The sequence below is a fragment of the Lepisosteus oculatus genome, chromosome 4, assembly GCF_040954835.1.
Source record: "Lepisosteus oculatus isolate fLepOcu1 chromosome 4, fLepOcu1.hap2, whole genome shotgun sequence".
NCBI lineage: Eukaryota > Metazoa > Chordata > Actinopteri > Semionotiformes > Lepisosteidae > Lepisosteus > Lepisosteus oculatus.
The window spans coordinates 41,763,209-41,776,778 of record NC_090699.1 but is presented as its reverse complement, the minus strand read 5'-3'; the positions used below and the strand labels follow the sequence as shown (position 1 = coordinate 41,776,778).

The 13,570-nt window shown below is 39.0% G+C and overlaps 1 protein-coding gene across 3 annotated transcripts in view; it reads left to right on the top strand.

Moving 5' to 3' along the window:
• afap1l2 (actin filament associated protein 1-like 2) overlaps positions 1-13,570 on the top strand; it is an 83,675-nt gene that overhangs the window by 67,839 nt on the left and 2,266 nt on the right. For all 3 annotated transcript variants that reach the window (XM_015347896.2, XM_015347895.2, XM_015347897.2), the window contains 10 exons: positions 43-127; positions 2,867-2,971; positions 3,264-3,475; positions 6,656-6,801; positions 7,227-7,335; positions 7,987-8,211; positions 9,104-9,341; positions 10,059-10,223; positions 11,314-11,495; positions 13,220-13,360. In XM_015347896.2, the coding sequence (XP_015203382.2) occupies positions 43-127; positions 2,867-2,971; positions 3,264-3,475; positions 6,656-6,801; positions 7,227-7,335; positions 7,987-8,211; positions 9,104-9,341; positions 10,059-10,223; positions 11,314-11,495; positions 13,220-13,360 (1,608 nt within the window). The remainder of the gene's footprint in view (positions 1-42; positions 128-2,866; positions 2,972-3,263; positions 3,476-6,655; positions 6,802-7,226; positions 7,336-7,986; positions 8,212-9,103; positions 9,342-10,058; positions 10,224-11,313; positions 11,496-13,219; positions 13,361-13,570) is intronic.

Below are 13,570 nucleotides of genomic sequence, written 5' to 3'. Positions count from 1 at the left end.
TGACTGCAAAGGTGCCTGACACTGTGTTCCTTCTGCTGCCAGGTTGAGCTCAATGAAAGGCATTCGATTGCATCGGAGAGTGGAAGCAGCACTGACAGCCATGCTGAAACACCAGAAACTAAAGATGGTAAAAAGCATTAAAATGTTTATTGGAATACATATTGCTAAAGTTTCTTAACAAAAATAAAATTGGTATAAAGCTGCATTTATGGTGAAACAGCTGTTTTTGCTAAGAAATAATTATTGATTTTTAATCATCAAACACACAGACAAATTTGAAAAATCAAAAGGGGGAGCCCCCACCCCCCATACACACAAACAATCCGGCCTGCACTACACAGCCGAAGCACCACAAATCTAAGATTATTAAAGCTTTATAGAAACACCATGTGGTAAGTCTTTGACTATTTCAGCAGCTGCAATCCAAGCCTTTAATAATAATTCCTTACACTTATAAAGCGCTTTGAGTGCAGTGTCCAGAAAAGTGCTTTACAGGTAATGGGGACTCTCCTCCACCACCACCAAGTGCAGAACCTCTTGTGCGATGGCAGCCATAGTGCACCAGTTAACTCACCACACACCAGCTATCAGTGGGGAGGAGAACAGAGTGATGTAGCCAGTTTATAGATGGTGATTATTAGGAGGCCATGATTGGAAAAAGCCAATGTGAAATGTGGCCAATGCCGCGGTGACACTCCTACTTTTCTTGAGAAACACCCTTGGATTTATAATGACCACAGAGAGTCAGGACCTTTTTATATCTCCTCTGAAGGACGGCTTCTTTTTTAGTATACTGTAATGTCCCCGTCACTATACAGGGGGCCAGCAGCCATATCACCCTGCAACTCACAACCGGCAACCCACTGAAGCTAAGCAGGTGTGAGCCTGGTCAGTACCTGGATGGGAGACCTCCTGGGAAAAACTAAGGTTGCTGCTGGAAGAGGTGTTAGTGGGGCCAGCAGGGGGCGCACACCCTGCGGTCCATATGGGTCCTAATGCCCCAGTATAGTGACGGGGACACTATACTGTAAACAGTCGGATGAGATGTAAAACCAAGGTCCTGACTCTCTGTGGTCATTAAAAATCCCAATCCCAATCCCAAAAATGCAACCCCGGTGTCCTGGCCAAAATTTGAATTGGCCCTTACTAATTGTGGCCTCCTAACAATCCCCCTCTATGAATCGGCTACATTACTCTGCTCTCCTCCCCACTGATAGCTGATGTGTGGTGAGCGTTCTGGCGCACTATGGCTGCCGTCTTATCATCCAGGCGGATGCTGCACATTGGTGGTGGTGGAGGGGAGTCCCCATTACTTGTAAATGGAGTGTGGAGTGTCCAGAAAAGCACTATATAAGTGTAAGCAATTATTATTATTATTATTAGGACCCCTACAGGCTGCAGGGTGAGCACCCCCCGTTGCAACCTTAGTTTTTCCCAGGAGGTCTCCCATCCAGGTACTGAACAGGCTTACACCTGCTTAGCTTCAGTGGGTTGCTATTTGTAGGGTGATATGGCTGCTGGCTTTATACTGAATTTGCTTATGTCTACATTAAAACATTGGTGGTAATTTCCTTATAGTATCTGCATGTGTTACAGTTATAACTGTTAAGTTCCTCTCATTCTCAGTCTATATATAAAATATGATAGAACCTGTGAGTGAAAAGTGATAAGGTGTAATTTATTGGGAGTTTTATTCTTATACATAGTTACCATATTTGGAAAACTTGCACTCCAATGATCTGCATCTGTCCTTGAATCTGTCCTGGTAGAAGCGTTCTGTCTGTTGTGTATGCCAAGTTATCTTGTTGGTTGGGCTTGTGATAATAGTCAATAAAACTGAGTATTTGCCATTCTTCAAGAGGTTTGAGAAGTTCATCTGTCTTCCTACAGGCCATTTTGTGTGAATAACTAGCATCAGGTGATTTTCTACCTTGTCATGGTATGGGCAATAAAATGGTCTGTAACATTGAAGATTTGCTAGTTATAATGAAGTCCCATAATGCAACAGATACAAAATAGCCAAAAAGCTTCTGCCAAAAAGAATCTTTTGAGCTGCTGCAATGAGGATGTTTTGGGACAGGGATATTTTATTAACAATTTATGTAATCCAGTAAATGATCATGGGTATCTGCTTATTTAATTTATGAATTGCCCTAACTCTTTTAAACTCTCTTGCATACAATTAGTTATACAGTATATATATACAATATATGGGTATATATACAGTATACAGTATTATGCTAAGGGGCACCCTCTGGTGGCAAGGAAGACACACACACTCTCTGGATCACGTTTGCACAAAAACCTGCAGTGAACAAAATTAGGAAACAGCAATTCCCTCGGCTTCTGTAGTGTGCAGTCAAGGGTAACCACACTACAACGATATAATGTTCAGTCGTACAGTCTTTTGCAAAGTTGCAGTTTGAAATTAATTTGCCTACTAGGCCTGGGCGTAAGATGAAGTTGAAGTCCATGTGCTGTATACTACTGTATGCTGAGAGCTGTTATGAAAGCCTTTAACAACCTGTACAGTATAAACATAAAAATAAGCATACACTCATCCAGCCATGCATACTGTACAAACTAAACTTGTGTGAATCTGATAATGTCAATTTTTTCTACAGGTTATGAAAGTTATCTTTCAATATGAGAGTCTTCCCAGGACAAGTTTTACAGGGTTTTTTCTGCTCTGTTGTACAGTATTTTTTGCATTCTGTTACACCCAGCTTAACATTCACACAGCTTTTCTTTTAATTTTAGTTGTTCTTTTTAAACATGGCATTACAGTATACATGTATACAATACATAACGTACAGTGTGTCTATATAAGTTGTACCTATACTTTTTTCTGTGACTCTTCTCACAGTTAAGAAAAAGTCTGGGGCAGGCCTGAAGCTGAGTAACCTCATGAACATTGGAAAAAAGAAACCTCCTTTACTGGATAGTCCAGAGAAAGCTGTTGACACCTCTGGTAAAAAATAATTTTGTATTCGAAGAAGATGTATAGCTTCGTAGGTGGGTTAGAGGATCGTGTCTGCCTTTTCCCATCATTCTCACAGAATACAAGAGCTGTTGGTATGAGCTGTGATATAAAGTAAGCATTAGCGTTCCACCTGTGAGTATAAAAAGGGAAATTGGGGAAAAAAAAGAAATTCAAAACTAGATCCAGCTTGTTTTCTATTAGGATGTTGTGTTTCAGGGTATTTGGTGAAGTGAGAAGATCTAGTGAGCCGTTGCTGACGTTGCTGTGTTGTGTCCATCAGGATATCTCAATGTGCTAGTGAACAGTCAGTGGCGGTCCCGCTGGTGCCAGATTAAAAATGGGCAGCTGTGGTTCTACCAGGACAAGAGTAAGAACAAGGTAGCACACCAGCCTGTGACCCTGGAAGGCTGCATGGTTGTCCCTGACCCCTGCCCAGAGCACCTGTACTCCTTCAGGATCCAGCAGGAAGGGGAGCAGTTAGCCACGCTAGAGGTGAGTTTGTACACAAATAAAACAGCTCAGTGTATTGACACACCAGTGCAGGGCTGTGCCTCTTATTCATGTGTTTTATCACCAGAAATCAGGGAGAATGCTTTATGTTACCGCTGAACTTTTTTCCCTGCAGCAGTAATTTCACTTGTGAAACAGTACTGTATGTGTTAAGCTTACCAGTTTTTGTCAAGCCTTGTGTTATTCAAGGACTGAATACATTAAATTCTCAATTATAAATGCACATAAAATAATATTTTTGCCAAAGATTTTTTATATGTCTTAGGGACATTATAAACAACCTACAGTTGTGCAGGTATATAGTATATATGGTCAGGTAAATGCTTGTACAGTGGCTTTATGATATTATTACTGCAATAAGACAGCTCTTATTATCAGAACTAAGGTTGAAATGAGTTTGAAATTGAAATAATTGCAGGGTTTGTCCTTGTTGACAGTTACAGGAAGCTTCTTTTCAGCGGCCAAATAGTAGCTTCTACTTCTTAACATTTAATGTCTGGGCAATTTGTTTTCTGTTGTCAAATAATGTCTGTCCCCATGGGCCTTATTGTAGGTCATTCTGGTATGTATTTAATCTGAATTAATTCTGGAGTCTAGATTGCCCTTGAATTTTTCCTCTGCTGGCATTTTCTGTTTTTTTGCCGAAAGCTCTTGTGTATTACAAGACAGTCCTCTCAAAATAAAGGACAGCTGAGGTTACAGTAGTTTGATAATTAAGAAGCAAGATTATTGATTAGCCACTTGACCTCCTGGGTCACTCACAGGTTAAATGAAGATGGAATCATTTAGTCACGTTTGTCGTGGGACTTAAATTTTGTTTATGGACCAGAGACGAAAAGGGCCTTAATAATATAAAACTGACTATATAATTTATAGTTGTCTTTTAGTCCTTATTAAGTCCAGGATTTTTTGTTTGCTATAGAGAAACATCTTATCAAAACTTCAGAATAAAGCAAGCTTGTGTTTTATTAAATTTATCAGCAAAAAAGGTGAATGCTATAAATGTCCTTGGTATTAGTGCCACAGTGTATGATAGATATATGACTTTGATTAAGTCTTAGGCTTCACAGAATGGATGAATGCTGTAAAGGGATGCCTGTAATAATGTTAGTGATGTTTAGGTAATAGCCAGGCTTATAAAGAAATCATGGGCGGCACAGTGATTAGCATTGCTGTCTCACGGCGCTGGGGCCCTGGGTTCAATTCCTGGGGTGCTATCTGTGTGGAGTTTATATGTTCTCCCCACGTTCACTTGGGTTTCCTCCAGGTGCTCTGATTTCCTCCCACAGTCCAAAAATATACTGAAAAATTAATGGACTTCAGGGAAAAGTGGCCCTAGTTATACGTGTGTGTGTCTGTGCCTAGGGTGTACAGTACCCTGCCTTGCACCCATTGCTTGCTGGGATAGGTTCTAGCTCCCCTGCAATCATGAATTGTGAGAAGTGGTTAGAAGATGGATGGATAAAGGAATCATATTAAGCTGTAACTAATGGCTTCAAAATCCAGGCTTTCTTTATATTACTTTTGTACTTATTAATTAATACCCCACCAGCCTACTACTGTATACATCAGGCCGTTTCTCAAAAGCTGCAATCTACCTGACATTTAGAAAAAACACTGGAATGCCTGGGCTAGGCCATTGAAATCCTGTACACTTCTCATTTCTCTCGGCTCATTTCACAATGCTGGTTCTAATACAGAAGTACACTCATTGTGATTTTGTGAATTAGAAATTCTACTGTGCATTTGCAGATATGATGAATTCTGGTGTTGCTTGTGCTTGATTACACTTTGGCCCCTAACATGTTAATACCTGCAGCATTCTTTTCTACAGAAATCTACAGACATAATGTTCATTGCGTTGTATCATTTTTATTTAGAATCATTCAAACGACATTTGGTACTGCATCATCATGTCATTATAACAAGTGTTACATCTTATTTCTGTCTGTTTGGCATTCTTACAGACACGTCTTGCAGTTAAACCTTCTCAGCCTCTCTAGTGTTAGAGAGGAAAAATGGCATCTGGCCTCAGCTAAATTGTGCAATCTCATTAGCCTTAAGTATGCAATTTAGAATGAAAAATAGATAGGCATCCTGCGAACTGAGTTGAAATTGCACAAGCAAGCATCTTTAAGGTCTGTTAGATGTTAGAGCATCCTAATTAATATGCCTAAATGGCTGGCATGATACCAGGAAGGAAACAAATACTTTGGGGGCAATGAGTGATATCCTCAGTTAATTAAAAATGCTACTGCTGCCATCCAGTGATAGACCTTTGCCATTACAAAAACCCTTGTAAAACAGTGCTATTATTTGATATCGCTGTACAGTATTTATGTTCTTATGTTTACATGGGCCATTTCTGCAGTTCGTCTTTTACTGTTTTTCTTTTTGTTTGTTAATCTGTCTTTTAGTGCAAGGGAAATTTAGAAAAAAATACACATTAGTAGATAATAATAGATCTTCCATTTTGCCATATGTATTTTTTTTTTACTTAGAATTTACAACTTTATGTCAAAAGATGTGAGAACTGTTCAGCGTAACCATTCACAGAGGGAAAAAAAAGATATTTCTACTTCTAGTTTAATTCACTGGGTTACTGTAAAATACCTTTTGTTTTCTTCTTTATCAAGGATTTCACTAGTGTATTGGAATATCCGCAAACCAATTTCTATTGAAGTCTGCAAGATAAATCTCCATTTGAGGTTGTGCAGTGGCTCAGTGTTGAACATTGCTGTCTTGCAGTCCTGTGGGCCCCATGTTCAATTCATGGGGAGCTATCTGTGTGTAGCTATTGTGTTTTCCCCGTATTCACATAGGTTTCCTCTGGGTGCTTCAATTTCAGGGAAAATTGGCCCTGAGTGTGTGTGTGTGTTTGCTTTCCCCATGACCCTGTAGTGGATAAGGTGGTTAGAAAATTGATGGATGGATGAATTCTCATTTCTAACTTCAGATAATTTCTGAAGTGTTTTTTCATGAAACATACAATGGAAAATAGAATAACATTAAACAAAATTAAAATAGAAATAACTTCAGCAGCATTCTCATGTCTGTGGTTTATATGATAGCTTGACTTTTTGAAAGTCTTACAAACATTTCTCATAGTAATTAAGTAATTACACAGTTCTTAAATAACTGAGCACCCTTTCTTTTCTGTAGGCAAAGTCTTCAGCAGAGATGGGACACTGGCTTGGCCTGCTGTTGTCACAGTCTGGGTCCAAAACGGATCCAGAGGAGCTCACTTATGATTATGTCGACTCTGAGAGGATATCCTGCATTGTTAATGCAGCAAAGACTTCTATGTAGTAAGTCTGCTCTTCGGCTGACATTGCTCATTTGGAATTCTAGCAAAGGGAAAAATGAAGTGTCTTTGCAGAGGTTAATTTCTTCAGCAGAACCCAAACCGACTTTCAGCTAATTCCAGACAGCAGAGAAAATTAGTAAAAATAGTCACAACATTTCATATAACATCTCTTTATTATGGTATGGATAAATAATAGAAAATGTTGAGGCTCTGAAGTAATAAGAGGTAGAGTGAATTTCTATATTGCATCCACCTGTGGAGATTTTATAAAAGATAGTTAAAGATAACTTTCTTTAAAAAAAAGATAGTTATGCCAATGATGTAGTTTCAGTACACTGCACTACACTTAGACACTTTATTGATGAATACACCTTAGGCAGTACAGTATGTGATTAAGCCCCCTTAACCTGTTTGGTGTCTTTTCAGTCTCATGCAGAGAAGATACTCTGAACCCAATGCTTACACAGACAATCTACCTGCCATTCCTAATGAACCAGATGACATTTATGATGATGTGGCTGTACCAGAACAGGAGGTAATTTGCTTTCCATTTCCAATGCTAATATTTTTTTAGCTGAACTTGTTATATACTCAACACCTAGGAAACATCTTGAACTTACCATACTCTGCAGTTATATAAATCTATAAGGTAACTTTATTTGGTCTAGGAAATATTTCCAGTTTTTTCTGACACATCATTTCGGCTGTGGAGCCTTGTTTGGGTGTGTGTTCCACAGCTAAAACAGTGTCTTTCTTGCTTGTGTGCAATTAATTGTAAGAAAATACATCTGCCATATGAATCATTTTTATACATCGGAGGATACAAGAGGACACTTGTGGAAGTGCAATTATAACCGAGAACAGAAAGGCACATCTTTACCTAAATTCTGGTGGTTGGAGCCCATTCATTCGCTTCCTTCAAGAAATAGCTGGTTGAGATCCTTGTATCAATCAAGTTACTAACTACCTAATGGACCAGATTGACCAAATGTTTTCCTTTCTTGTGTCATCTCTTTCTGTTGTCATCTTTGACAGTATGGCAGAGCACTGTTAAAATCTATAGATTTTGATTTCTGCTGCAGCACTTTATATTGAATAAACACAGAAGTCTGTAGACTTTTATGTTCATGTGCTGATTAAAGCCTTGTTTGCTTGGATTTTCTTTATGGCATTCGCTGTCTGCCAGGAGCCCATCAGTGAAGTCACGAGTGCTGAGCAGGATGCTGACAGAGTCTACCTGGACCTCATACCTGTGAAGTCTTTCCTCCACACCTCCTGTGGCAGAGCCTCACCTCTGGGCTCTCCAGTAATGGCCAGAGAGCCTAGTCTCCCAGAGAGGCCACCAGAGAAGCCCCAGGAACCCAAGAACACAGAGGATGTAGACAGTAAGCCTGAAGAAAAGACAAGCATGGTGAGTTTTTAAGACCATGGTAATACCTATGCCAAAGCTTTCTAAAGTAACAGATAATAAAAACCTGGAGTTTTCTGCATTTTAGATCTGTATGATTAGTGTGATTATCATTTTTAAATAGGTGATCACTGATATGAAGCCTGAAAAAATAACCAACGTTGATAATAAAGTCTGCATGAACAGATAGACTGAGGAATAGAATACTCCTAATTTCGCTTGTAATCAGCACTTGTACCCAAAGCAGGTTGGGGAGACAAGGTAAAAAAATCACCTACTATACATCACGTTCTCCTGGAGCAGAATTAATTACAGTATAATCTTAGTGTTAAGCTCTATCTTTACAAAAGAACATACAGAGGTTTGTAAACTTGCTCAGAGAAACTCACACTGATAAGCGAGTATTAAGAGTTGATACATGAAACTGGAAAGACAGGATATTTTCTTTTCCTCATGGGTTCCACTGGACCATGTAAGCGAAGCTGCTAATTGTGCATTGACACCAGCCAAGATAAGGATAAAAATAAAATAAGCTGGTATTTGTCTGAGACAATGATAAGGTTATATGTTGTTACTGAAAAGTGTTATAAAATGTCATATAACATGATGGCCTAAATCAGCATTGATTCTTAATAAATTGAAAGGCTTTAATGTCTTATCTGTATTCCCTTTTCTGTTTGTTCACTTGTTTCTCTGCTCTGCTCCATTTTACATAATTACTGTACACATCTTGTTTTCTCTGGGTATTCTTCTTGTTATTCTACAGGCAGGTTTGTTTACTTCTGGGTTTTGTGCCTCTAGCATTCTATTTCCCAAGCATAACCAACCCTTTTTCGATTGGATTCTAATCCTATTCATATCTTATCAGATTCTGTTTTCTTTTACGTATAAACAGGATTTGCAAGCTAGGAATGATCCTGAAACATCGCAGAGCAGGAACACCATTAAAACCAGTGCTGCTGTCCTGGGTGTGGAGAATGAAAGGTCTTCTCCAATAGCCACCATAAAAATACAATCACAGCACCAGAAAATCACCTTTCCAAGTAATGAACCCCAGAGGACTCCTGTGCCTAGCCCTCAGCCTGTGAAAATGACCATGGAGACTTCAGAAAAACCCAGGCTCACAGTAGCAGGTATGTGTGACAAGGGGTTGTAAAATTATACTTTATATTGGACAATAAACCAACTTTTAGTAGAGTAAAATAGAACAGGCTACGAGATCACACAGACCCAGTCAATTAATATATCACTGTATCAATACTTTATTAATGGATCATATTTGACAAACATTTATGAATGACACTTGCAACCTCTTATCTCAGGTCTCACTGTTAGCACTTATTGTTTTTCTTTTGCTTGAGAGTTAAAAGAATAACAGACATTAGTGAGGCTTTTTAACTGGATCTCTCAGAAAGGCCATTTAATTTACAAAGCCTGGCAAAGGAGAAATGTGTATCATTGCCTCTCTAAAAATACTTGTAATTTGTGGATGATATTGTGGTTAGAGGCAATTCCACACTGGGGAGCTTTCTGTGTGAAGTTGGCATGTTCTCACTGTATTCACATGGACTTTCTCCAGGTGCACCAGTTTCCTTACACCATTCTGTTCTGGCCAGGTTAATTGATCTGTCTACGTTGTCCCTATGCACTTGCATATGCAAACCCTGATTTGAATTATGAATATACTTTTACTTGGTATTAATTACTTGATTACTTTTTAAGTTTAAAGCTGTATATTAACTATGTTGTCTGTCCTCATTGGATTTATCGAGGCTTGTGCTCTAGTGCTCACCACGGAAAGGTACTAATGATAACGCATACACATATACATATTTCAATTGAACCAACAGGTTCCATCGAGAACAAGCTGGGAAAAAACCGCACTGAAGCCGAGGTCCGCCGCTTCACAGATGAGAGAGACAGGCTAGAGAGGGACAAAGAACAGATCCGCAGAAAACTGGCACAGCTGCGCATGCAAAAACGGGAGCTGAAGGACGCCATGTCAGCCTCTGCAGGTACCTCCTCTTCCGAGGCGCAGGCTTGAGCTTCTCAGGAGGAACTGGAAGGTCCTTCTTGTCCCTTATATAAGACTGTCTCCATTGCTGTATATGATGCAGTGTGACTGGTGCGTTATCGTACTGTGGAGCAACAGCTTCTTCTGCCCTGTTAGTGTAGCTTTTGCAGTGACGGAAAGGATCACCTTATGATAAGTAACTGCCAAGCCACCGTGCTGCCTCACAGCTCTTCAATCCTTGGTCTGACTCCAGTGAGGAGCTGCTTTTGTGAAAAGTGTGCACATTCTTCCTATGTTTGAGTGAGATGGCATTGTTCCAGTTTCCTCTGACCTTCCAAAGACATACTGGCTGGCATAAAGTAATTGGTGTCTCTAAATTGTCCCCGTGTCTTTCTGTGCATCTGTCTGTGTGTGCTCACTCTCTGTTATAGGTTGGCATCCCGAACAACATGTCTTTCCTTGCGCCTTGTGCTTTGGGACATGCATAATTTCTCTTCACCGGGAATAAGGGGCATTCTGATAATTCTGTATGTCATGTTTTACTGGTCTTTTGTATCCCCTGAATTATTTGAAACTACAGTATTTACTAGTGAAAAACAAACTCCATTGAGTGGCACTTGAGTTGTTTTTTATGTCTTAAGACTGTAAGATGTTTTTAATCCCTTTGACTCACTGGACAGATTGTATTCAGATAATATTACAGGGATAATAACTGTGGTTTCCTTGTTCTTGAAAGTAGAGTTTGAAAAAATAAATCTGGAAACATTCTAACAATGGATTAGAATTCAACCATTGTTTTTCTTTATTTCTCTTTCCAATTTGGAATCTCCAATCTTTAAACAACACACCCTTATGACTACAGCCCTTGTTCCAGGGATGATAAGAACCATGCGCACTTGTCTCCAAAATAGTTTGCTGTCCACATAGTTGATAGTTTCATGTTAATCAAGGATAAAAAAATGTTATTTATTAGTAACTGGGATGATATTATTGACTGTGCTGCCTCTTATCATTTGGAGAAAAAAGCAGACCAGAATGTTTTCAGTGGGGCAGTGGCCCAGCAGTGATGTGTGTTCCTGTTTGTGGTAAAGAACCTGCAGACTTGGCGATGCTGGAGAAGAGGCTTAAGGAGTTGGAGGAAGAGTGCAAGCAGGAAGAGAGGAGACGGGTTGACCTGGAGCTCAGTCTGGTGGATGTGAAAGAGAACCTGAAGAAAGCAGAGTCAGGGCCGTTCATTCTCGGCACCGCAGTGGACAGCGTCCTCTTAGACACGGTGGGCTCCAGTGTCACAGTGGTGTGCAATGCACAGAAGTATTTGTTCCATTCTTTCTTCTTCCATTCCTTCTTCCATTCACTTTGCTTTTTTTGAAGTGGTTCAAAGTTATTGAATCACTTTAGGTTTAAAAGGTATTAGTTGCATTAGTGCTCAGTACTTTTTACATTACGTTTAATGTGTGCATGCACAGTACTGTGAAATCAACCCAGTACTAGTCATACTGTATACAGTGTATTGATACACTGTAACTAAATACACACAACCCTAAGCTTTACAATCTACAGTATAGCTAATTGGGCATATACAATAAACAATATTTACATTTCACATTATGAGCAAATTGGTTTACTTATTGTTTGAGTCGTACCGCTCCTTTGGATAACAAAGTACTGAGCTTGAGTCATATTATTTCCTAAACATACTGTAAAACATGCTTAGTGTTTGATTGAAAATATCCAAAATGAGTTTATTACAAATGCTGTTTCAATTTAAAAAAACTAAACACATGAACAGCAAAAGATGCAATCCCGTACTAAGGAAATTACCTGGTTGCTGAAGCATGACTGAAGAAGTCCTATGAGTGATAGATGTTGTCTCTGGAGTGTGATATTCTGCAGCTAGTCCATAAAAACCAGGATACCGTGTTTCGGAGAAAGACCGAATCCTGTCAGGCAGACGGTAACCACGCCTGTTCTGTTCTATTCATCTGATACATCTGCATAATTGTTTTCACACTGTAGTGACCTCAACACGAATAGTCCCTGGAAGAAATAAGCAATCCACCAGCAGGGTGGCATTAGTAGAGAGAGTGGTGGTTGTTCACCAATGGATGCCTTTTTGTTTTTGACAGACATGGCTGAAAACAATGTTCATGGGGACATACAGTATGATGTACGTTATGTTGATGCATGCATTGTTCAAGCCAGTTGGTCAGTGGGAATATGATGATGTTTGAAGGAATCTCTTTCCGCATAAGTTCACCTCTGCAGATTGACAAGTTAATGCTTAAGCCAATATTTTTTCCATTCCTTAAGGCAAAGCAGGTTCATTTTCATTGACGAAAATTCAAGACCACACACAGCTAGGGTTACAATGGCAAAACTCTGAGAAATCATTGCTGAGATCTGTATGCATCCAGCTTTTTCTCCTGACTTGAGTCCAATAGAGCATCAGTGGGACCAGCTTGCTCAGGCCATTATCAGGAGGCAGCAGTGTTTAATGTTTTTTTTATGGCAGCATTTCACATTTCATTTTGAAAATGTTTCATTTTTCTTTAATCTGCATGTCTTCTCACATTTTCAGTGCTTTAATGTTCTGTGTTTATTATACCTGAATAGTACATTTCCTCAATTTATAATTATTTTTTATTATAATTCATTTTTCTGATGCCTTTGTGCAAAATGTCTTAATATTGTTTATAATGAAAACTACAATACATAATAAACAAATGTATTACTGTAGCAGACAGTAGATTTGAGGCAGTTGATTACTGTACTGTATATAGCTCTAAAGATGCTATGTTTACAGTATATTAAACATTAAAATAAAATAATTTATTAATTTTGCTAGTATGCACTGTATATGTTATTTTTATGGTCATGTACTGTACATAAAATGTTTCTCTAATTTGTTAGATCATAGATTATACATACTGTACATTGAAGCTAACATTTATTCTGTTCAAATACACAGCGAGTTAACAGCTGATTTCCTTGTCTTAGGCAAAACCCATTGTATGCACATCAGCACCTGCAGCACCATGCAATGGAGAAACCTCACCGGTGAACTCCGCCACAGCTTTAAAGAACAGACCCTTATCAATCATGGTGCCAAGCAAAGGGAACGTCTTACAGAAAGCAAAGGTAAGGCTCTCAGACTTAATGTGCAAAAACATCTCTGCTGCCTCAAAGCCTATTAAGCTAATTTACTGTAACATAGATTTGATTTTTCCTTTAATAAATCAGTGTGCATCATAGTATCACTGTACAGTACTTCTTAACTCCTTAATTAATTAGTAGAACTGCAAGATGTACTGTATCTCAGATGGTTACCACCTGTTTGTTGCTCTCTCT